This window comes from Furipterus horrens, unplaced genomic scaffold (assembly GCF_987537825.1).
Source record: "Furipterus horrens unplaced genomic scaffold, mFurHor1.1.pri manual_scaffold_8, whole genome shotgun sequence".
Classification (NCBI taxonomy): domain Eukaryota; kingdom Metazoa; phylum Chordata; class Mammalia; order Chiroptera; family Furipteridae; genus Furipterus; species Furipterus horrens.
In genome coordinates, this window is record NW_028327178.1 from 38,454,283 (window position 1) to 38,479,785 (window position 25,503).

Consider the following 25,503-nt stretch of genomic DNA (forward strand, 5'->3'; position numbering starts at 1 on the left):
CTCCTCTTTCCGCGAAGGCGGTCTTCCAGGGTGGGGGCTGGCTGGCAAGGGACCGGAAGCCAAGGCGGTGCGGAGGGCGGGTGGCGGTGCGGCCAATCACAGCTGCGCCTTACGGAGCGTGTGCGCTCCGATCGGTCTCGGGAGGTTTGCTCTGGGCAGGTTGCCGGCGTGGGACGGGGCTAGCGTTTATGTGGGGAAGGCTCATCCTTGCTCTCGAAGCTTTTACTGAGCCTGCGTGTCGGAGCTCTGTAAATTTGACAATGTAAAGGAGATGACCCCTGTGGTCAGGACCTGAATGCTGCGAGCAGCGCGTGGAACCGGAAACCTAGTTTAAATTGCGGGTCAGACAGCCTGTATTGAATGGCTTTGATATTTGAGGGGGTGGAAAGAAATTCTTCATTCATGGGATAGAAGAAACGGAAGGGAGGGACCAGGGATCCCTCGTTGTCCTTTCTCAATAAAGAGCTGGTTTTGGCACTATTCTCGTAAGATACAGAGGTTTGAGAAGTTCGGCAGGGGAAGTGGGCATGTGAATCTTAAGTAGAATGACATCTAGACAGATTTACAGGTCTGAAGCTCACCAGAAGAGTCACGAGGCTGGAAGTAGAAGTTAAGAGTTGTTGAACTACAGATGGAATTGGATGGCATGGCCTAAGACAGGGGCGTAAAGTGGAAAAAGCGACGCAAAACCAGCCTTTAGAGGCCAGGAAGAGGAATTAGTAAAGAGAAGAATCAGAGCCTGCCGGAGAAATACAATAGAAAGAGAGAGAGGGTTGCTTCTGAAGCTAAATGAAGAGACTGCTTCAGGTGAGTCAGGTAAAGAAAGCACTGAAGTGTTCTCCATTTTATCCCAGGGAAGAACTGGCGCTTCCTCTGGGAGACCATCCCTGCAGGGCTGGGGGCAGAGCCACGCTGCAGCGGGTTGGAAATGAGAAAGGGGTGATAGCCAGCAAATGCGGGGTTACTGATCTGGAGAGGTTTGTCTCTGAGGGAGTAGAGGAATGGAGATGGTGGCGGCTAGGGATGGAAGGAAGGGATGGAGGAATGAGGAATGAAGGATGAGTTTGGTGTTGAAAATGAAAGCAGGAATGAGGCTGTTCTCACTGTGTAAGAACCACACAAGTCTGGGGAAAGCCCAGGTTCTGCAAAGCCCGGATACCTCTGAGGGAGAGTTGGAAGACCACGTTTATGAAGAATGGGCTGCGGCATCTGTGCATGGAGTGAGAATGGTTTAGCAGACAGGTAAAGATGGAAAAGGAGACATCCAAGCGAGCTGAGGTGGCATGGGCCCGAGTACACATTAATAGGACAAAAGCCACTTTCTCAGGCCCTCTTTCCCAGAGCTGGCTGGACCCCATAAAGCATGACTGACCCTAGTTGTTTTATGAGCCTTTATCCGCAGGACTAGAAAAAATTACTGGAAGTGTCCTGAAGGCGCAGAGGCTCCAGGACCTTACGAAACAGGACCCTGTACCCAAGGATAACATGGAAAAGAGTTGCAGCCCATCTGAAATATCCTGCTCTACAACCACCCCATTACCCATAAAAGCTCACAGCCCCTACTCATCAGGGCTGGTGCTGGTGCATATCTCCACACCTAGCCCTTTCCCTCCCTTGGGAAAGAAAAAATAAAACATTTACTCTGCACTTTCTTCTCTGTGAATTCTTTCACAGCCCAGTCACAGACCACCCTAACACACATCTAGGGATTAGTCTTTTCTGTAACCATGGGGAGATTTATGTGGAGGGAGATAAGGGCAGTCCTCTCCCTTCTCAAGGGATCAAGGAGATATTTCTCCTTGGATTCACATACCCGGAACAGATGTATTGCTCCTCCTCACTTCCCTGCCAAATTCTCAAACCTCAGTGTCTTAGAGAATAGTGCCAAGGTGTCCAAGAAGAGAGAAAAGAAAAACAAAAAAGACTATATAAAGAGGAAGCTGGCAATAAATTATCTTACTGAGATAAAAATTCCCAAGTCACCCTTATTTTGCTAGTTTATTTTATTATTCACTTTCATTAAAGTGAGGCAGCTCTGGCCAGGTGGCTCAGTTGGTTGGACCGTCGTCCCCTACACCAAGAGGTTGTGGGTTTGATCCCTGGTCTGGGCACATGCTAAGGTTGTGGGTTTGATCCCCTGTCATAAAGTGTCAAAAGGTAACCAGTCAATCCCTACCCGCCCCCCTTTCCTATTATCTCAAAATCAATAAACATATCCTTGAGCGAGAATTTTTTTTTTTAAGTTGTGAGGCAAGATAGCATTATTTCCGTATTTTATGCGTTTTCCCCATTTGTATTTTTTTAAGTTTAGAAAGAGAGAGAAACATCTATTTGTGGTTCCACTTATTTATGCATTCATTAGTTGATCCCTGTATGTGCCCTGACCAGGGATCAAACCCACAGCCTTGTTTTGTGACAATGCTCTAACCAACTGAACTACCAGGCCAAGGGCTGTATTTATTCTTTATTTAGCAAGCTGTTTTCCACTATTTGGCAAATTTACTCTCTGACCTATAGGAAGGGAAAAATCTATTTGTAAGGTTAAGTTGGTCATTTGAAAGTGAAATTAGAGAATTTGAGGGGGAAAAACTGCTTAACTTTATGCAGGAGTAACTTGGTGCCAGGACATAAGGTAATATAAGAACAGGAAGAGGGGAGAAGGAGAGAAGGAGGGTAAGTAGGGGAAGGGTTTAGTAAAGGAACTAGTATAAATGACCCATGGACATGGACAACAAGGTGGAGATTGATTGTGGGAGACGGGGTGGGCTGCAGAGGGGCAATGGGGGTAAAGTGGGACAACTGAATAGAAAAACAATAAATCAAAAATTAAAACAAAAACAAAAAATAGGAAGAAACCACACAAAGAACCAATCTAAAATGATGTCTTCATTTTTTAATTTCTTAAAAAGCATGTTCACAGCACACTCCAAGAATGCCACACAGCAATGGTTTGCTGCTTAGTCAAACAGAGTATGTCAGAAAACAAAACAAAAATTTTGTTAATGGTTAATGGTTTTTAAAAATTAGGTCTCTGAAACTTCTGTAAAGCCAATAGTCACCAGCCATTGAAATCTTTGTTTCATAGTAAACATTTCAGAAATGTAATAAGTATCTACCCCAAATTACACTTCTCTAAAATGCAGTTAAAAGCTATACAACAGAAAAAATATATGTGTTTTCTAGAAAGAACATATTTGGCATTTTTAAATAATGTTAAAGGAGAAGTGTTCAAGTGTATATAATGTTTAGATTTTTACTTTCTATTACCAGACTGGGTCTCTAGTGGTTCTAATCTGAATTCAACAATAGGAGGTATGATTACATTTTACTTAATGAACTTCAATCCTAACAAAGCCAATGTACTTTTCCAGTACAGTGCTTACTTTAAGAGGAGATGTGTGCGTAGAGTATTACGTATGCATGTTCATGTTTAAAGAATGGCTGTTGATGATTAAATAAAAATCAGCTTTCATTAAAAAAAAAAAAAGAAAGAAAAGTAGTAGTGGTGTCTAGCCAGTACTAAAAATTATTAAAAGTGAGGTCAGATAGTTTAAATTAATTCATTAATTTGGTACCCAAGTTGTGTCAAACCTAGTGTTCATCCTTTGGCTATTAAATATTTCTAAATAGCTTGATATATTTCTCTCAAAATGAATATATAGTTTGAGTGAAATGTAAACTGAACTTTGTTTCACTGACTTCATTAAAATATGTCAAACAGGGTTAAACATTATATTCTGCCCTTCCGGATAATTTACATTTTCATTATAAATGCAGAGCAACTGCACCATGAGTTACATTCTATCCATTTCACCTAAATGTAGAAATGCTGAAAGTTACACTTTAAAAATTTTGATGGTTAAGATCTTATATATTTATCTTTCAGAAACCTATGATGCCTTTTCTTGGATATGACCATGGAAAAGAATTCAGTTTTATATTTATGATGTACAAATAAAAAGTATTTTCTTATGTCTATTTCCACCAGCCATTCTGAAACCAGACTTCCATTTATAACAGCTACTAAAATAAGATACTTTCCTTTAGAATCATGGTCACAATCTGGAAAAAGAATTGAGAAGGGCTAATTTCAGGCCAATAAAATAACTGAGGAAAGATGAAACACAGAACGGGGAGGTGATCAGAGCAAGTATGTTGTAATAAAAGCCTCCCTTGTAAACACATTTGTCCTTTCCTCCCATATTTGGAAATATTACCTAAGTTTTAAAAATTCTCATCAAAACGTTTTATACCATGAATTCTGTAAAATCAGGTCAGTATCAGCTAAATAACATGTAGCTGTTAAAGAATTACATTATTTTGTTCATAAGATGAGAGGTAGTGACATTTTATTCTCTCGATGCCGAGCTAAAAATTCCACTCTGGTATATGGGTTACAAAGGGGAGAAAAGCACTGAGCACCATTGTACACGCATCACGTTTTGGTATTTTCCAGGCACCCATAACTTCATTTGGCATTGGCAGTTGGCGATCACCGCTGTGTTAACACTGGAGCAGTGAGTGCTGGTGCTATTCATCACATGGGATTGAAGGACCTCCATCATCTTTCAAAAATGAAGCAGCTTTCCTTCCATTCTTCTGAACATGATCTTCATTCATTTTCTCCAAAGCTTCTATCTACAAAATTAATACCATTTAAAATGGAATCCATTTGTCAAAATCCTTTTTATAGAAACCATACTTTAGATTGAGCTAGTATGTTTACTCTCTTAAAACAAGGTCACTCCTAATGGCCTTGAATTAGAATTACAGAATGTGACACATAGTACAGTGTGTCACATACATACATATATTATAGCATGACACATACAAGTATGTTTTTTATTTGATTATATCACCAGGATCAATATTGAGTTATCTTTAACAAGTTAGCAATTGAAATCAAGATATATCTTACTGTGCACTCCATAAAGCTTTTAGAGAACAGGAAAAAGGATTTTCCAGCATTCATTCAACAATAGTAACACCCACGACTGAGCTAGAAGCTAGATTTACCATCTTTCTAGTACTTCTCCTCTCATCTTAAGACTCCAGCTTGCCTTATTCAAGTCATACAGGGGAGTTCTGGAACAGATTCTATAATTGCTCTCTGCTTTGGCGTACATATTGATGTTCCACTTTTTAGTTTTTGTTCAATTTTAAGAGACCTTCTCTGGAGGGAGATGCTTTTTTATGGTTCTATAATCCATGTTGTAATGACAATATTTCTAAGAATGGCCACTGCTAATTTTCTATGTTCAGTTAAAAGAAAAGACCATGTGTTACCAATTTTTGTATCACCCAGTGTTCAATAGTTAACTTCATAAAAGAGGAGAAATATAGTGGCTGGAAATGTGTTATTTGTCCATCTCAACCAAACTGTGAACTCCTCAAAGAAGTGTTTTGCTATGTCTATCTTAGGATTTAAGCCTGGAAAGGACCAAAAATATCTCAAGAAAAGAAAAACCTCAAATTAATTTTGTTTTTGAGGGGCGGGAAGGATAAAATTAGCTCTGGGCTTCAGTTATCTACTATATTCAGTACTCCATTGCCAGTAAGGAGAACAGCTAAGCTTACCTCAGCTAAGAAATCAGCTTCATTGTCTGCTGAAATGTTTAAACCTGAAACAGCATTGAAGAGTTCTCGTTCACTAAGGGCTTCCTTTACTCCTCCTTTCTGGAAAAACTAGTAAAAGAAATATAAGAAAGTCAGTACAAGATATTAGCAAGGTACTCGAAAAACAGGAAATAGTATACTTGTGAGACACCACTGAATTTCTCCCACAATTTTTAAACCACAGATTTTCCCACTTTAAGTTTAACTATGCTCAGGTTCTATTTGTTCTCTGCCCTCTCTTACACATCCATGCTGTCTTCTGTGTTAAGTTTGCCATAGTCTATAGCTGGATTAAGTTTGCACCTTCTAAAGCTATGAAAATTAGTGGTTTATAAAACTGTTTGGCATACTTTGAATGTGTAGACTCAAAACACTCATAAAACCCCTGAATTAAACCTGTCAAGCAGGCACAGAAGTAATTTCAAATATGAAGTTACTCTATCATTCGGAAAGATCATTACTAACTGAAATCTGTTGCTAACAATTCGTTTCCTTTGGAAACAGCAAACGACCCAACTCTGTGATTACTAAGTTTTACCTTCCCTAATGTTTACTCTGTCTCACAAAAAACACTGATCAGACACTAACAGTAAGACTACTGTCCTTTTAATGGTAATAACAATGACAGTAAGCATGCAGGCTTCCTACATGCAGCCTCTCTTTAAGTGCTGTGCATGTATTAAATGTCTACTGGACTATTTTAATATTTGGAGCCAAAATAAAAACTTACTTTATTAAAATTTAATTCAATGGCCCAAATGTGAGCATAAAATCATATTCTTGCTAAAAATAAAATGTGACAAATTGATCTTTGTATCTTTGTATCTTGAAGGCAGCCAATAACCAAATTCTTCCTTCAATTTCTAAGAATATCTTACATGCCTACCTGTGAGACATTCCTACAGTCACGGAACAAGAACTCCAGGCCATGCGGATGGGTTGGTTCTACAGACTGACTGACATCAATCAACCAAACCTATTTAAATATAGAGCATACAGTGATTAACCTTAAGTAATTTACATCAAGTCATTTAATCTGAACATTAACAAAATTTGCTCCTCACCTTCCCAGCATGCCACAGCATGTTATATTCACTGAGGTCGGCATGTACGAGTGTGCATTCATTGTATAACTGCTGCATCAACTGTGAGAAGGGGAGGCAGACATTTAGGAAATGAAGTAACAATTCTAATTTACCAGTACAACTAAAATATCTATGCTAAACCAACAGTAACCAGAAACATCAAGACTAGGTTAAAGAGCTTACTCTTCTTTGTACAGTCTAGGACCAGGCTTTTTTTTTTTCAAGGTAGGATGGTGGAAGAGAGATAATGGAGGGGTGAGTGTGTGACACTAATTCCTTGTCCATGTGATAACAATGAGATCTGGAGGCCAAGAGGCAGACCTGGATTCTACATGAGTAAGACAGCAGCCGTGTGTATATGGTTACTAATCAGGAGGCTTAGGCTTACCCTTCATAAAAGGGCAAATGGCTCATTGAGACCTCTATGGGATGTATGTAATTCCAAGGTTAAAAAGTACTTCCAGATATAGTAGGAAAGAGATATTGGCATTGTATGTTCATTATGGATGGTGAGCCCTAGCCTTATAGTAGATGTCAGTATTAATGCTTTGTTTCCCAGCCTTAATATAATCTAAGAGAAAAAGTACATCACTATTTCATCTCTTTCCCAGCCACCCACCACCAAAAAAGAAGCCAGAAAAGTATCTGATTTTCCTTTGAATGTTGTCCTATAGGAGGCAAAGAAAGCTGGATTATCTCCCAAGCAATATCTTAAAAAATTAACCTGTGCCCTGGCTGGGTGGCTCAGTTAGTTGGAGCATCATCCCATACACCAAAAAACTGGTAGTTTGATTCCCCATCAGGGCACAAACCTAGGCTGTAGGTTCCATCCCTGGTTGGGGCAGAATGGAAGACAACCAGTCAACGTGTTTCTCCTCACACTGATGTTTGTCTCTTCTTGCTCCCTTTCTCTCTCTCCAAAATCAATAAACATATTTAAAAAATTAACTTGTATAACATTTTTATATTCATATCAACTGCTGAATGACATGAGAGCTCCATGCAGAGACTGCGTAAAAAGCGTATGTTTCTCCACTACTAAGTTAAAACAATACAGAAAAACAACAATATTGGAAACATTTTCTTAAGCTAGAAGGACCTCAGATTGTTCAGTTGCTGTCCTAAAGTATAAGTAGCTTCCCCAAGATTCCTGACATGTCCCTTCCAACTCTCAACACCTGCACAACGGAGTGACCACTCACTGCCATCTTGGTTTTCAGTTGCACTTTCTTATATGAGTCCAAATCTGCTCCCTTGAATTTCTCAACACGAAAGGTAACTGCTTTTCAGTTAGAGCAATATCATTCAAGAAGCCATAAAAATAAATTAGGCACTGTAACTACTAAATGTTGTAATGTCCAATTTTATTTAATAAATTTTTGTGAATAACAGTGCCCTGTTCCTATGTCACTGATGCTAACAATTGAGCCTTCACTTGCTTCGTAAGTCTATTTTTCTAAAATGACTCAAGACACACACATAGTGGTATAAAGACAACTCTTCAAAGTTAACATTCCTTCACAAACTTCAGTTTGTTCTTATTCTATTACCATAAAGTAGTACTATTTCAGGAAAGTTCATTTAAAGTTTAGAGGAAATATTTTAAAAAGTGTGTATGAATGCTTTCAAAGGCACAACTTACATGAACAGTTTGATAGTAGGCTTCTTTCATTTCCTCACTACTGAGCTTTACTTCTTTCAATTTAGGGGCTGGAACTTGATCATGGCCAATAAAAGACATAACTAAAATGTGTTTCTTGAGTAGCACAACTTCTGGACAAGGAATTCCAGCTTTCTGCATTCTATACAGAAAGAAAGAATTAAGAATGTAAAGATCAGAAGGAGAGAATGTTCTGCTTATTCAAAAAATATCTAACAAGGGCCTGCAATGAGCTGGCTCGTTCTACCCTGGAGATACAGGAATGCACATGGAACAGTGGAAAGGACAGACAGGTGAGGAAATGATTACAGTGGAGGATGGTACATGCACTGGCAGAGGTGGAGAGAGGCATTATGGGAGCATGCAACATTGAGGAAGGCTTCAAAAAACTGGGAATGGGAATTAGCCAGATTAAGACAGGGTGGGGAAATGCTGCTCTCAGGTTGGAAGCAGCTTGTGGAAATGCATGGAGGCGTTCAAGGGCACGGTCCATTTGGGGAATATGTATAAATCAACACAGCTGGATCCTAAATAGGAGGAAGGACAACATGGGTTGAGGCTACAGTGACAGGAAGGCTCTGCATCACAAAAAGAATTTGAACTTGACACTAAAGACTACAAGGGCTTTTGAAGAATTTTCAGAAAGGCACAGGTGAGATCTCAGCAGCACAGAAAAGACTGGAGGCCAGCAAGACCTCTTAGGAAATTATTCTATACTTAGAAGTCCTATTAAGTAGAAGAATTTTGCAACTAATAAATATGGATATTACATTTGAAAGCAAACATCTTTAGAAAAAAATAAACTAAAATTAAGTTTTTAATAAGATTAAGATATGGGAAGGCTTATTAATGAGTAAGATTATTACTAAGTTACTTGGTTGATAAAACAAATTCCTTGATAAATTCTTAGAGAATTGAGAAATTAGTTTAATAAATTAAAGAAAAATGCAATTTGATTAGTAAGACTCCACCTCCACCAAATTAACAAACATTACATGTAATAAACACTTTCTGAAACAAAAAAGAGAAGTCATTGTTTATTATAAGCCTAATTGAAGGATGATGAAAGATAGCACTTAGATATATAACAAAATACCTTAGGCAGAAAATGACTTCATTTCCCTGCAACTTTACTGAGAAAAGAAAATGACTTATTTATCCTAAAAGTTTAAATTTATACTTAAATGTATAGACATATTTCCTATAGAAAGCCTTATCAAACAGTAGAATTTCAAGGCCTTCCATAATTTCTACAAATGATTTTAAAAGAAAGCATAGATTTTTTGCTTGGCTAATACGCCTAACAGAAAAAGGCAATTACTCAAGATTACTTTTGGCACAATGATTTTCTTTACCTTGTGAGATTGTGCATTTCTTTTTCTGCCCACATTCTGATGATCTTACGTGGATTTAGTTTACTGAAGCGATCTTTAAACCTGAAATCATCTTTAATATATTTGTCACGATTCTTAAACTCATTAAGGGTTGTTTTAAATACCTTGATGGCACATTCTGTAGGTATAAATTTATTACATTCCTTTTCATCTTCCATGCTAAATGGAAGGGAAAAAATTAAGTCAGTATAAGTTGCCAGGTCACAAGTCAAACAATTTCAAAATAAAGAATCTGTGGTACATGAGTAGATCTACCTTCTCTGAGCATGACAAATCTTGTTTTTTTCTTTTTGTTTTTAAGCTTTCAAGTTTTGGGTCTTAATAAAACCTTAGGTTTTGTTTTTTTAAATCAAACACATGTTCAAACAAACTGTCAACCAGTTTTCAACAATCCATAATATAATCTTCACTTCATGACTACGGAATGAATTCAAGGAACAATGAAGACATATGCACTTTCCAATAGGCTACAATCTACCTGGGATGGTTCAGGGACAAAATTCAATAAAAGCAACAAAATAGAACAGTTTTTTTAAGTTGTCTCTTTCACTGCTAGCAATGAAATGAGCAAAGGGGTCTCTCTGCCCTGTGAGTATGCAAGGAGGGCCGGGGTAGAATAAAAAGGAGGTATGTGAATAGAACAGGCCCCTTTGGGTTGGAAAGGTTAGGAAAGGCTTCATGGCACAGGTGACATCTGGAACAGAACCAGGACAATGGGTAGAATACGAACAAGTACAGTGACAGTATTAACAAAAGGAGAGGTAGGAAATTACAGGACATGTCTGAGAAGCAAACACTGCAGTTAAGACTCGGCTGAAGAGAAGGAATGAAGGAAGTTAGAGCTGAAGGAACAGGATGAAGGGAGATTTGTGAAGAGCCCTGAGAAGCCTGGATGTATTCCCAAAGGTACTAGGAATCACCAAAGGCTTGACATACTTCATGACACCAAGTCAGGACCAGAGGGAGCAGGGGTGGCTAGAGGCGTGGGGACTACTTAGCATGCTAATGCAATGGTTGAAAGAGGATGAATCATGGTGGTGGCAGTGGAATGAAATGGAGGCTGGAAGAACAGACAACAATATTTACCTTTAAATATCTGAAGGAGTGTTAATCTGGAAAAGAAAGGAACTATATTTCCAGAAAGTAGAATCTAACTCAAACTTCCAGCCCCTCCCTTATTACCATATTTTCCCTGCTGACTCCTCCTCCTCCAGTTAGCCTCAGGTGATTAGAATACTCCAACCCTTTCTAAGTAGCTGCCTTCTCTTCCTAGGAAATTTCATTTAACCCCATGGCCTTAACCCTTTGAGTGCCATGCGTAATTTGAAATTTGGATCAACATGAGAAAAAATTATATCAATATATAACCTGAGGTACAAAAAAAAGAGAACAAAACATAAAATAAGAATTATTCCATTGTTATTTACATTTATAGCCATCGAAAAAAAGATGACTTTTGGGAAAAATTGTCAGCATCACTCACAGTGACGTAGCCACTCAAAGGGTTAAATATCCTCTCTATATGGATAACTCCTACATTTCTATCCTCAGTTCTGACTTTCTACAGAACTTCGGGCCCATTTATATAATCTATACTTGACACCACTTGGATGTCCAAGTGAACAAGTCCAAAACAAAATTCTTCGTAACTGTACCCTAAACCTGCCCTTTCCCAGGCTCTTGCCTCAGTAAATGGCATCACCTGGCTGTTCTAGCCAAGAATCTACTCTCTCACACCCCACATCCAATTCAACAGCACATAATATGGTGTCCTTATCTTCATTTTCACTACCACCTCCTTAGTCCAAAGCACTGTTATCTCTCGTTTAAACTATTACAATAACCTTTTAAACTGATCTTATTGCTTCTTCTCTTGCTCTGCTATAATTTATTTTCCAAACAGCAGTCTTAAGTAATTTTTTGAAAACAAAACACAAATCACCACTCTGGTTTACACTACACTTAAATGAAGAGCAGGCTCCTAACCCTGGCCTTATAGAGTCTAACCTCTGCTTACTTCCCCAGCTCCTCGCCTCCTTCACACATTATGCTCCAGGGTTATACTGGCTTCCCTATAGTCTCTCAAAGATACCAAGCTTGTACCTGTCTTAAGGCATTATAAGCAATAGCTGTTCTCTAGTCTAGAATGTTCTTCCACCTGATCTTTATACTGTATCCTAGATGTGTCATTCAAATCTTAATTTAAATATCACCATCAGAGAAGCTTTCCTAATAAAAATAGTCAACCAATCACTATGACATCACCCTATTTTAACCACCACAGCACATATCTCATATTTTTTGTTTACTTATTATCGTCTTGGAAGGGGGTTAGGGTGGGGAGGAAGAACATTCTGTGAGAGCAGGGACCTTCCTTGTACCATTCACTGCTGTATCCCCAGTTCCTGGAAGAGTACCTGACACATACTAGCTCCACAAATATTTGGTGAATCGATGAGTCAGTTTTCAGGGAGACAGATTAGACAGTCTATCAAGGAAAAAAAATTCCCAATAATTTAAAGATGTTATACACATCTTTGGATTCTGAGATGATAAGCTCGCTGTCCCAGGACTAGTTTCACCATAAGGTAGATGAAGCCCTATCAGAAATACCATTGAAAAGATTCTGTAATTAGTCCAAGTTATAATATTCATCTTGTCATTCTCCTACTAAAAAAGCTTCCTGGTTCTTAAAATTACACACTCCTCTGCCTAGTTTTTAAGGTCCCCATTACCAACTCTGGTTTGCTTATATAGTTTTATATCCTATTACCTCTAAACATATATCTTCCAAATCTCACTGCCTGAACTTCAATCCTCCATTCTCAGCCCTTTAATTTTTTCTAAAGAATTAAACATTACAGATAGAGCTGAAGTTCCCTTTGGTTATCACCCCAGGTAGTTTTATTCTTTATTCCACCACTCCATATACAATCACTATCATAAACAACATCTTTCTAGTCTTTTAAAAAAGATACATACACAAGTATCCACATACATAAGCATCATTTTTAAAATTCAATATATAATTTTCTGTATGACTAAAAATTTAAGTGCGTGGCATACAGTATATAGTCTACTACTAGTTTTTTATATTCAATACTGTTTGTTTGTTTTATCAACTTTAAAAATCCAAGTTGAGAGCTAGCTTCATCAAGATCTCTTGAAGTAATCTTGCTCTGTTCTCTATTCCTATCTCATATTACAAAGTCTCTTATACAACTATGTACTCTATTATGTAATTATCTTTTATTGACTATAACAATTCTTGCCGTAATGTTTCCCCCTGGCTGCACCATAAGCTCTTAGAGTAGAAAACATGTTAATACTTTATTCCCTGAAAAATATAGCATAAGTTAATTCAACTGATTGTTGATGACAAGGCTAACCTGAGAATAACAGAAACCAGAACAACTTTGTGGAGGGCAGATCCTAAGATGGCCCCCAAGGTCCAAAGATCCCAGCTCCAGAGGTACACACTCTGACTATCCCTGTCCCCTGAGCATGGGTGGCATAGCCACTCCCTTCATTACTTACATTATATGGCAAAGGTGATGGTACCGTTATTCCCAGGATTACCTTCCATTGTCTAAGACTTGGCCTTAGCTGACTGACTGAAAGGAGAGATTCTCCTGCTGGCATTCGAGAAGTGACCTACTATGTGAAAGGGCTACACAACCACAAACTGCGGGGGCCTTGAGGAGCTGAGAGCAGCCCCTAACTGACAGCCAAGAAGCAAATAAGAGACCTCAGTCCTATAGCTGCAAGGAACTGCATTGTCCCAAGGGAATAGGACCCAAGCTCCTGAAAGGAACATAGCCTAGCCGACACCCAGTTTGCAGCCCTGTGCGACCCTGAGCAGAGAGCCCAGCTAAGCCATGCCTGCCTGAACTTCTGATCAACTAAAACTATGAGATAATATATGTGTGTTGTTTTTAAGCTGCTAAGCCTGAGTTAATTTATGTAGCCTTTGGTGTGATATAAAAATTAAAAAATAAAAAATATTTTTTTTTAATTTTTAATAAATAAAAGAAATCAAGAAACATTGCTAGCTACACAGCCAGTTCAGAGGCCCGAACAGTGAGCAAATCTGGTACTTTCCATTCAATGGGGTCTTCCACTATTTAACAAAAAAGGAGCAAAAAGTGCCTATTGCCTTTGCCCCATCAATTTCAGTGTTAGGAATTTAGCCTAAGGATATATTGGCAAAAGCATACCAAAGTAAATGTACACAGATATTCCTATACATTCACACAATGGAATGCACTACCATAAACATGGGGTGATGTAAGCCAGTAATATAGAAGGATCTAAGATATAAAACTGAAAAACTAAGATCCTGAATGTAGAGTTTAATCCCTTTTATATAAACAAAATAGGATATATGCATAAAAATTTCTGGAAAACTAGACTTCAAATTGTTAGTAGTGGTTATCTTTAAAAAAAAAAAGTCTGTGGGGTGACAGTTGGTAAGATGAAGGCTACTTTTCATTTTAATCCTTTCTGTAAAGTTTTAATTTCTATAATGAGCAATCTTTCATTTTAAATAATTTGTGCCATTAGGTTATATTTGCCTGGTCATAAGGAACCCTCAAATTTGGAAAGAGGGCAACAAGGCTTAAAGTTAGGAAGAAATAAATGTAAATGTCTATTAAGATTAACATACCAAGTATTGTCAAGTATGACCTCATTTAACCCCACAAAAATTCTATGAGGCAAGGGTCAATTTACAAATGAGGTTAAGTAACTTGCTCCAGGTCATATAGCTTGAAAAATGTTGAACTATTTTACCCTAACATTCATTTTTTACTTTTCTTTTTCTGGCAAGACTTGCTGGGACTTCAATGGTAAGTAATCAGATGATTTTATATTCCTGACATGTTCTCTAAACAAGCTCCACTTTTAAAAATGTTTTTCTTCCTCACGCATTCTTGATTCATCTAAGCCCTTGTAACAAAAGTGAAGTGGAGCCCTGGCTGGTAAGGCTCAGTGGATTGAGTGCCAGAATGTGAACTAAAAGGTCACCAGTTCAATTCCCAGTCAGGGCGCATGCCTGGGTTGAGGTCAGAACCCCATTTGGGGGTGTGTGAGAGGAAGCCAAGAGGAAGCCAACTGATATTCCTCTCACACATCATGTTTCTCTCCTTCTCTTTCTCCCTCCCTTCTCTCTCTGAAAATAAACAAATAAACAAACAAATAAATAAGCAAACGAATAAATAGTATCTTTTAAGTTTCTTAAAAAAAGTGGGTAAAATCTAAATAGCATAAGATCTTGCACTCATATATGGACTCTAATGAACAAACTAAACTAACAAGCAAAATAGAGACAGACTCATGGATAGAGCAGGATGACAACTATGGGGGGGGTAGTTTAGGGGGTGGAGGGATCAAGAAAAACGGTAAAAGGACCACAATGTGGGGATTGTTGGGGTAGGAGGGTAGGAGACTAAATGACAATGGAAAAAAATATACAAAAAATGATAAAATTAACTAAGATTAAATTAAAACTAAATCAATAAATAGCGTAAGATTTCTAAAAGATGTTTTCTTAAATAATGTAAGCATTACTTAAATCTCGTATTTCTTGAAGTAAGGATCAGAGTTATAAGGCGAGGAATCAGTAACTGATCTAAGCATGTTCCCTCAGACCTGGTATCAAAAGGCCCACAGTAGAAAAACTATGGGTTTTGAGACAAACCCAGGTTCAGATTTTGCTCTGCTACTTACAGCTGTCTGTATGATATAGTATGATTACAATAAAGTAGAAAGTATTAATATATGCATAGAAGAAAAGATTAAAGGAGTCAACACAAAATTAATGGTTACTTCCAGACGATGGGATTAAGATGATTGGGTTTTTCTCTCTACATTTTTTATTTTGTCTAGATTTTCTACAATAACATTTTTCAAATTAATCTGCTTTCCATGCAGCATTAGCTTTGATTTTGTGTAAATCCATTCGCATTGGGGAGAAAGGGCTAAGCTTCTGCTGACATGATGGTATTGTATTTTGCTCATTTACCTCCCTCCATATGCATGAAAGACAACAGATTCCTTCCCTGTACTAATGCAGCCAGTGATTGTCTCCAACATTCCAGAGTTGACCATTTTATACATAAGTAAACGTGTCTTAGGATCAACTGCTTTTTCCTACAAGAGATAAGCACTATAAATAAAAACGTTCATCATATAACATTTTCTGAGCCATTTCTAATATCAAACATTCAAAATAAACACTTTTTAAATCTATTATTTACTTATAATAGGCTCTTAAGAGTAGTGTCAAGGTACAGTTCAGTCCTGTAACTTTAACTCCAATGCCTTTGGAAATGAATATCTAAAAGAATCATTAAAAGTCCAACTTCAGCTTAGTCAAAATCTTATTTTATCTCTAAAGTTTAAACAGTTCTCTCAGTGTATTTAACATTAGTTTGTTTTTCTAAAGGTTTAAAAATTACTTTATTCTCAATTTACAGTCTTCATTAACGTAAAATATTAGACTTGCAAATTATTATTAATATGACATTATTTCTTTAAAATTTTAGTTCATTTGCAATGTAAACTATACAGTTCAAATTATGACCACTAAAATATTAGTTTTAAATAAGTAATTAATAACCATTACATTAAACCTGAAAAGTCTAATAAGCAAAGCTACTTGGGTTTTAGTCACATATTTGATTTGAAAAACCAATCTCATGAAAAAATATCAAACAGAAAAAAATTAAGATTGCTTACTGCAGTAGAATGTTCTTTTTTCTCATGGAGGCGGGCACTTCGACGTTCTTCTGAGTAGGCATGTTGTTTTAAAGCATTGAAAACATGGTTTGATAGTTTTAAATCCATTCCAATTCCATCTCCTACCTGAAACCCAGGTGCAAACTGCCAAAACAAAAAATTAACATGTGAATACTTTTAAAATAGGGCCAGTAAAAACAATAAGTGATATCAGTCTTTATTTGAAACTCAATAAATGATCATGCTATGAAAGCAGAACCAATAGGTATTACAGAGAAAAGAAAAATTGACTCATTCATAAACTTAACAGGAAGGAGATTAAGACTATTTAAGAACTGTAACCCAAAGAAAGAGGTTTATTCTATTCTGTGCACAAAAGACATTTAATCACACCTAAAAACTAAGGTATTTTAGTATATGCTTTGTACTTTGCTTTTACATAAGACAAAAGACATTATATTTTGAAGACTACACCAAATCTTACCAAAGAAATATAATTTCATAATTAATTATTTCTGAGGAGTAGGTTCATATAGCAAGCTATACCCACTCCATGACAATTATGTTCCAGAGATGCACTGTTCAACATAGCAGTCACTAACCACATGTGGATATTTAAACTTAAATTAATTAAAATATTATAAAATAAATAATTCAGTTCCTCGGCTATATTTCAATTGTCAAATATGGCTAAAATATTAGACAGCACAGAGAGAAAACATTTCTATTATCACAGAACCTTCTATTGGACAGGGTTGTTCTGGAGTCAGATCTAGACTGTTTCTAGAATTTAATAATGTTTTCTTAACAAGTATTTGTGTTCTCAAGTCTAAATGTTTTATATTAACCAAAATATTTATGAAAAAAATAAAATGCTATTTTTTCCTTTTTCTCCTATTTTTTAAAATTGCATTTTATTTCTGATTTTTCAGGGGTAGTTCGGGCACAAGTGAAAACAATTTAAAAAGTATAAAAGGGGATATAGTAGAAAGTATTTCTCTCTCCAATACCTATCCCCCAAATCACTACTATTATCTGTTATTGGGTAAGGGTGCTACTTTATGAACAGTAATATGCTGAAAAATAAATGTTACTTTCCTGAGAATAACTTCTTAATTTTAGACTCAATAAAAATCAAACTATTTTCTTAATATTGTAGGACTTTATTCTGTGCATTATGTTCTCATTATTGGCTACGAGGGCAAAGGATATTTTTAGAAATGTAAGATATTGTATTTAGAATCCCATGTTTTTAACTTATTATAATAAAACTCTCAATTCAGAAATAATCCTTTCTATAACTTACATTTTCCATTCTGGCTGTATTCTTTCTCCCACATACTACTTCATCATGTTTGGTGGTGATGTCTTTTCCTTTTCCAATAAAACCCTTTTTGGGAGTAGGTACTGGTTTTGCTAAAGGCAATTAAGAAAAGCCAAGTATGTAAAAGTAGCAAAGACTAAATTGCTGAATTCAATATTGTCTGAAAAGATAACCATATCTCACAGTAAATTACAAATGTGACTCAAAGACAAACATAAAATATAAGGATTCATTGAAAACTCAAGTCTTCCTATGTTCCCATCAAATAAAAGCATTGATACCTGGTCTATAAGGATCATCACGAGTATCCTGCCAGTCAACCTCATCTTCAGAGCTATCACTGTCTTCATAAGGATGCACTTTTCGATAATTTTCAAAGGAAATTGAAACTTAAAAGGCAAAAATAGTTGAAGACTTATTTAGGAGCACTTTACAAGCACTTTCTACCACCCAATGCAGTTGTCACAATAAGGTCATAGTACCTTTGCTATCTCCATTGAATTTTTTTTCTTCACGCCTAAGCTGTGCATCATATTCTCTGTCAAATTCCATCTGTAGCATCTGAGCCAGCATTAGGTCGCTGGAAGTATCAGTGTTTTCTCCAGTAATAAATGGTCCTTCAGCAACGCTATTCAAAATAAGGCAATGTAAACTAATATACTGCGCTTCTGTAAACAGATGCTACCAAGTATGAGAGTAGAATGTGCTTTTTCAATGTTAAAAATTGTACTAAAGAAAAAACTTTACCAAAGCACGTTCTCCTGCCAGCTGCCTTCTGATTAATGACAGGAACCTGTGAGAGCACCAACTAGGATTAAGCAAGCTGTGAGAGAAAGCTAAAGGGTCTATAATAAAATCCACACAAAGACCCAGAATTCATTTCTTCTGTGTTCTGATCAAAGGAGAGATAACATCTACACAAAAAGATAACCTATGGATGTTTGATTAAAACATTATTTGATTATTTGATAATTTGGAGACCATCTGGTTCAACTATTGCAATAACTAAAACACAAAAGAACAGAGTGGCTTGCCCACAGAATTAAGACCAAAACTCAAATATCAGTAGACTCCCAGTATGGTGCTCTTTGTACTGCACTGCTTTTCTAAATGTATTTCTTAATCATTTGTGGTGACAATCACGAATCAAATCCTAAAACTCTATTATAATAAGCTGCTAGACAAAAGAGATTCTTTGTGAACTTTACTTACGCAACTTTAGGAAAAGCAGCATCTTCTTCTTCTAATTGCAGCTCTTTAGCCAACTGTTCACTCATTACATCAGCCAAAGAACAAGATATTGTATTTTGAGGTGTAGCCCATGGACACTATTAAAAAAAATTCAATTCATAATATGAAATTAGAATATCTTCCAAACTTGGAAATAAGGTTGTATTTTTTTGTTTTTTGTTTTTTGTTTTTGAGAATCAAACTAGTTAAATCAACTAAAAGTAAAAATATCTTCCAGCTCAAGTCTAATCAAGGATAAGTATAAACTAAAACAATCCAAAGCACATTCTAACTTTTTGGTAAGTGTGTCTTCTTAGTTGAAGGGAAGAATCAGGCTAACATAGCATCACCCCACTAGCCAAGAGTTCATGTAATGCCCTTTGTTCCAATTCCATGACCCCCAAGCAACCTTCTGTTTATAATTTGGCTTCCAATGAAGATTCTCTTAATAGGAATAGACTAAACCAACTTGCACAATTCAAAATCCATTCGGAAGTTATACTTTATTCTAATTTACACAGTAATTCTTTTACATGTAAAGTGTATGTTTCTTTCAAGACATGCTAAAACAAAATAATGACAAAATTAAAAAACCTGTATTTCTGAACTTCAGAAGCTGAGAAATTGTCTTGATATAATAACACTACAGCAAAATGATAGTCTGTGAGACTCTTCTTAGATTGCTAATCCAGTCAGCCTTTCTCAATGACATCAATATCTCAGCCCTCTTGAAATACAAACTAGGTATATTTCACAATTCTTAATTTTTGAGGGAGCAAGCTTTAGTTAGCAGCAGCAACTGATTACACTTGCTAGTCTAGTGATTAGGGCCATCAATACTGAATAAGATGTCTAAATCTCTCTTGAACTTGCCTAGCTCCCCTTCCAAGATTCTGCCCCAAAGTATCAACCTCCCATCACCAAGCTACTATATAAGAGCCTCCTAACTAATCTTTCTGCTTCTAGTCTTGCTTGTGCCCAGTCTGCACACCACAACACAATGGTTTTTCTAAAATGCAGATTTGGTTGGTCCAGTTTCCTTACTTAAAGCTCTTCCATTGTCTTAATGTTTTTCATTGCCTTTCAGATAAAGCCCAAACTCATTCCTTAACTACCACAGAGTGTCTAATTTAGAATAGAGCATATAATATTGTTTTAGCCAAACAAAACTGTTTAATACAGTTTAGCTAGTAAAGGATAGCTGGCCTATGGTCTTACTGGTGAGACTCTGAGAGATAAATAGGCAACAGACCTTTGGTTCAGGAATTTACTTGGTTCATGCTGTTAGGGTGGTAAGGGTGATAAATGACAACTATCCCTGAGGATCAGAACCCAGTTTTATCTAGTCTCACCCTGAGATGGATAAGATGCACCCAGTTCCCAGGGCACACCTAGGCTAGCCTACTGCAGATTGACCTGGAAAGAACAGGAAGGTTTCCTCAAGGCTTGGTGTGACTTCATTCGCTCAGATCTTATCAGCAAGTGAGCACTCTCCTGGTGAGGATTTTGAGGTCTGGAATCTTGAAGCTCTCTGTAACCTGGAGAATATAGCTAATCTTTTCACCACAAGAATCTGCTGATTTCCTCCTAAGTCCTCTCGGTAGAAGACAAAATACTGCCTAGAATTGCTTGGTGTGACCAGTTTCAAAGTCCAGGTTCCAAGAGGCAAATGACTGTATTCTCTAACATAGAATTGTCAACCACATATTGCAACAAATAAATGTAAAATATTTGGCTAATTATACAAAACTTTTATAGATTATTTAAGTCACACAATAATTCAGCAGTTGGAATATCATCCCTAGGACTTAAGAGACTGCACTCTTAGCATTTTGCCATACTGCTTCCCTAATCATCTTGTCTTGGGATATGAGAAGCAAACTGCTGTACTGCCTGCAGTCTAAAATCCAAATTCCTCAACAATAAATGCCCTTCACAACTTGACCTAATTTATCTTTCCAGTCTTAATAACCCTCATTACCCTACGCTCAAGCAACACAATTATATACCAAATGTGGCATACTTTCACCCTTCCACACCTTCACACATGCTCTTCTCTCTTGATGCTTTTTCTTCCTTATCTATTTCTCCCAATTAAATTATATCTCCACCTTACGGTTGTCTCAATTTCTATGCTTTCCTTTGTGTTTCCATACCACTGTATACTGTTTGAGCAGGACCAATCACTGTAGCAGTTACTGCATCAACCACAATACAGCACAAGCCTCTTGAAAGGCAGGGTCTTCTCATTCTCAGAGCCCAGCCTAGAGCTTCAGACATAGAGAGGCACTCAAGCATTACTCAATGTGGGCCAAAAGGAAACGATGGAGATATTTCATGAAACTGTCAGGCTGTCCCTAGGCTGTAGAGGTCTGGTGTCTTTCTACATCCCTCTATTCTAAAGTCCCTTTTACATCCTGAAGTTGGCCGCTTTGCATACCCACTTCTGGTGTTTCTACTCTTTGGCCAAAGTCATCTAACATATAAAATTAGCTGATAATTCCTTACAAGAGGCAAAAATGATAGGCAGTAACTGTAATTGTGAAGCACAGATTTACCTACTCCCAAAATAAGCTGAATCAGAAAGGGAAATGTAAAGAGCGCATTAGGCACCAAGACATCCTGCCTGATCCCACTGATCTTGCTCCTCAGAGAATCAGACTCTAGAGCTGTACCTCCTGTACCTCTGCTAACCAGCTCAGCTGGGCCACCTTCTTAGGGTGAGGGTAAATAAAGACTTCAAAAGGTTGCCAACTCCCATACTTTGATCACATCCAAACTCTTCTTCAAACTAGCAGTCAAAAGTCCTCCATAAAACGTTTCAAGCTGTGGGGGTCAATTCACCACAGGCACGAGGGATTTACCACCCCACGGCGGGGCTGAGAAAATTAATGGGGGCTCCTCCTAGGAATGGGCACCATGGAGTTTATGTAGGGGAATCTCCTACAACCTTGCAACTCTTTAGCAAATCAGACTCTCTCTGTAATCAGAGAAACTTTATTAATGTTAAAATAATAATAAACCTAAAAATACAATCTCTATCTTTGCTGTCCAACATGACTTCCCACTATTCCCTTCATCAACATAAACTCTCCTTTGCATCAAGCCTGGAAACCCCACACAATCCTTTCTAGTTAGTTATTCTGCTCTGAATGACATCCAGTGCATAGCCAGCTCTGATTCATTCTTTCCTTTTTGCTGAAGAACCCTGAGACCCACCATGTTTTCCTCTCCTCTGGGAAAATGCCACCACTGAACTCCGCTCCTTGGAGTTTTTCACCACTACCACATTCTCCCACACCTGGCTGGCTGCAGATTAGAGGGAAATTGTCCCCTTTTCACTCCATCACCTAAAGAGGCATCGCTAGCTGCCCAACCCACTTGCCTTTTTTTAAAGCTTTTACTGAAGACAAGTATGGGGAAAGAATCAAGCAAAATAATAACAGCAAATATGAAGGGGCACATAAAAATCCAGTCCCCAACTTGAAGCAAATCAAGGAAGGTCCCTCGTCAACCCATGCAGCCAGGAAATACAATCTAGACAGAATGTTTAAGTGGGTAATTTTACTTCTCAAGACAAGAGTCTCTAGGAAGTGTTATTTTGGTCTATAAAACAACACTAATGTATGTTTTATTTTGTTTTTTTACTTTAAATTCTAGAATTCAGATCTATAGAAAAATTGCAAAAACAGTACAAAGTTCCCAAATATCCCAAAACTAGTTTCCCTTTTGAAGTATTGTACATTTGTCACAATCAATGAACCAATACATTATAATTATTACACATTATTATTAACGCAAGTCCATACTTTATTCAGAATTCCTTAGTTTTTCCCAAATGTCCCTTTTTGATTCCAGGATCCTACCCAGGACACCACACAACATTTAGTGATCGTGTCTTTAGCTTCCTCTTGGCTGTCAGGTTTTTACTCTCGTTTGTGATGACCCTGACTGTTCTGAGGAGCACCGCTATTTTCACCGCTAATTTTTTACAGCTCCCTTTCCAACAGAGCTGCACATTTCCTCACTTTTGCCCCCAGTTAGCCAATCCTCCCTTCCTGGCATATCCCCCAACAATCTTGGTCCATAAAGCAGTTTGGCCTTTAATAAATGGTAGCCCAAAATTCCTGGGGGAGGGGTTCCCCAAGACCCTTTCAGGGTGTCTATGATGTCAAAAGTATCTTCGTAATAGTACTAAGACGTCCTCTGTCTTTTCCAGTCTCATTCTCTTCAGAATGTAGTTTTCCAGAGTCTATATCAGAGAAGACATCACTCTGATTGCTGTGTGTGTGTGTGTGTGTGTGTGTGTGTGGTTTTATCTTTTCCAGCATTTTCTAAAGTAGTAGGTTTAGGATATAAATGTGCATTTTTAGAGACTGACTCAGTTTGCTCTCAGTACATCTACTGTGCTCTCATTAACCATCCTTGATTATATCTGCTATAATCTACATATCTATGAAGACGGATTTTCTTCATATATTTCGACCAAAACGTATTGCAACAGACTGAAATAAAAAGGAGCTCTGAGAATCCTGCTGTCTTGTACTAAGTCAGAGGTAAAAAAAGACTTGCAAAAACATAAAGCAATATTACTCCCTTCACTAATTTCTTTTTTGTTTTTGAAAAGATTTTTATATAAAAATATTTTTATATTAACATGACTTTTAAGTCACTTGATAAACATTTTTCAGTTTTACAGTTCTAATTTCTGGTATTACAAATAGCAACAGTAATAGCCAATATAAACAAAAGTTCTCTGAGGTCCTCAATGATTTTTAAAAGTATAAAGAAGTTCCAACTGATAAGTTTTGAGAATCGCTGGCCTTTATCATTCTTTCCATTTTTCAAGACCTTCCTCAAAATTTCACCTCCTCCATGTATGCTTCTATAATCACTTTGGCCTTCCAAAAAGTTAGGGGAAAGGATTAAGTAATACTTGCAGCATCTTTCTAATTTTTTTGCCTGTGAAATGCTATCTTCCCAATAGAAATCAATAAACCCAGGATCGGTTTTTTGTTGTTGTTGTTGAATGATAAAAATAAAACTTGATAATGTATACTTAAATGGAAATATTTAAAATATCAAGTATTTTATTACTGAATTAGTTTTGTAAGTAAAATTTGTTCTGAGGTTAGCTAATCTGAGCAAAGTTCATCTCACTTGACATTTTCACTAATCATTGTAGTTGCTTAACTGGAGGAATTTAACATGTAACATATATTAATTACTATCTCTCTACTGATTTTGTCCTTTTGTGTCTACTGTCTTGTGCTTGAAAACAAGGCTTTAGTAGAAAAAACACACAAAATAACATGTAGATGTAACCACAATTGCCAATGAATACCTTAGATGCTCCCTACAGTTTTATGAGAACATTCTAAAAGTTATTTTTCCTTTTCCTTATTAGCTTACTATTTTTCCTCTTTTCTGTTAAGACCTGGCCTGAAGATCCAATAAGATTAACAAGTAACCCTTTACACAAAAAACAATATTCTGTGTTGGCACATGAAGAACAATTATGAAGCTAAAGAAGTTGGATTCCTTCACAACTTTAATTTGAGGAAGACAAAAATCCCAAATTGACTCACTCTTATTTTCAGCCAAACCCTCAAAAAGTGCAGAAGAGTCTTTTCATCCCTCTAGTGAAAGTATCATGAGAATGAACAGTCTCAAATCCAGAAACCAAATGTGAAATAAATGTAAGACTTGGCCATTGTAGGAAAAAGCTTCAATGTTACAGCCCCAAGCTGACAAGAATTCACAACCGTATTTACAGTATGTCGAGTGCACTTCAGTATTAGCCTGGGCAGAGAATACGTGCTCCTGGATTTACCTTTTACTACTTAAAAAGCAAGAAATTACCCAAGTGGGATAACCACACTTGTCAAGTTAAGGAAACAGCTGTCTAAATCACCTTTCTGAAGGACTCCCTGTGTTCTTGGGCTGCCTCACTTGGCCCGTCAAAAACAAGCCCGTGCTTGCTTTCCCTCAAATGTCACTGTCTCTAAGCGAGTCCTGCCCACAAATATGCTACGGAGTCTCAGATAGCAAGGGGGTAGACCTAAAGAGAGACCCCAAGTCTCTGGCAGCCTGGGCCCCTCCCCGCCTCTCCCACTCGCATCCCTGCAGCAGGCCCTGCCGCCCGTCCCCCCTTTCCGAGGTCGCCGGGGTCTCGCCCAGAACTTACCAAGTCGCCTGCGGAGCCGCCTAGGCATCTGCCATCCTCTCCGGGCCCTCCGACAGAACCAGCCCAGCTGACCAAGGTAGGTGCATTTGCCCCAACCGCCACTCACCTTGTTGGGTCCCCAGGCCGCTGCCGGCCCCGGTTCAGGCGATGACACTCCGACCAGATCCATGTGGGGAAAGAAGCGACCGACGAGAACAGGGCAGAGAGATGGCAGGACCGGGAAGCAGCCTCCACCGGGAAAATAGGAGGCAGGGCGGGGCGACAGGGGA

General features: G+C 37.6%; 1 protein-coding gene and 1 long non-coding RNA gene across 3 annotated transcripts; one reads left to right on the forward strand and one right to left on the reverse strand.

Annotated features, from left to right (window-relative positions):
• The first annotated feature begins 76 nt into the window (after positions 1-76).
• Positions 77-1,647, forward strand: LOC150002756 (uncharacterized). Its single transcript, XR_016512637.1, has 2 exons — positions 77-807; positions 1,403-1,647. It is a non-coding gene; the product is annotated as an uncharacterized LOC150002756 (long non-coding RNA).
• A 2,685-nt stretch (positions 1,648-4,332) lies between these two features.
• RIOK3 (RIO kinase 3) lies at positions 4,333-25,503 on the reverse strand. Of its 2 annotated transcripts, XM_090285728.1 has the most exons (13): positions 25,341-25,503; positions 19,030-19,145; positions 18,300-18,445; positions 18,099-18,206; positions 17,800-17,909; positions 16,494-16,637; positions 15,778-15,905; positions 9,717-9,914; positions 8,344-8,503; positions 6,681-6,761; positions 6,503-6,592; positions 5,578-5,685; positions 4,333-4,638 (listed from the first exon to the last, which is right to left on the reverse strand). In XM_090285728.1, exons 1-13 carry the CDS (start codon positions 25,401-25,403, stop codon positions 4,531-4,533), a joined length of 1,560 nt encoding a protein of 519 aa, XP_090141854.1. In that variant the 5' UTR covers positions 25,404-25,503; the 3' UTR covers positions 4,333-4,530. The 2 variants fall into 2 exon arrangements, with proteins under 2 accessions (XP_090141854.1, XP_090141853.1); XM_090285727.1 differs by lacking the exon at positions 9,717-9,914 and having other exon boundaries at positions 25,341-25,463.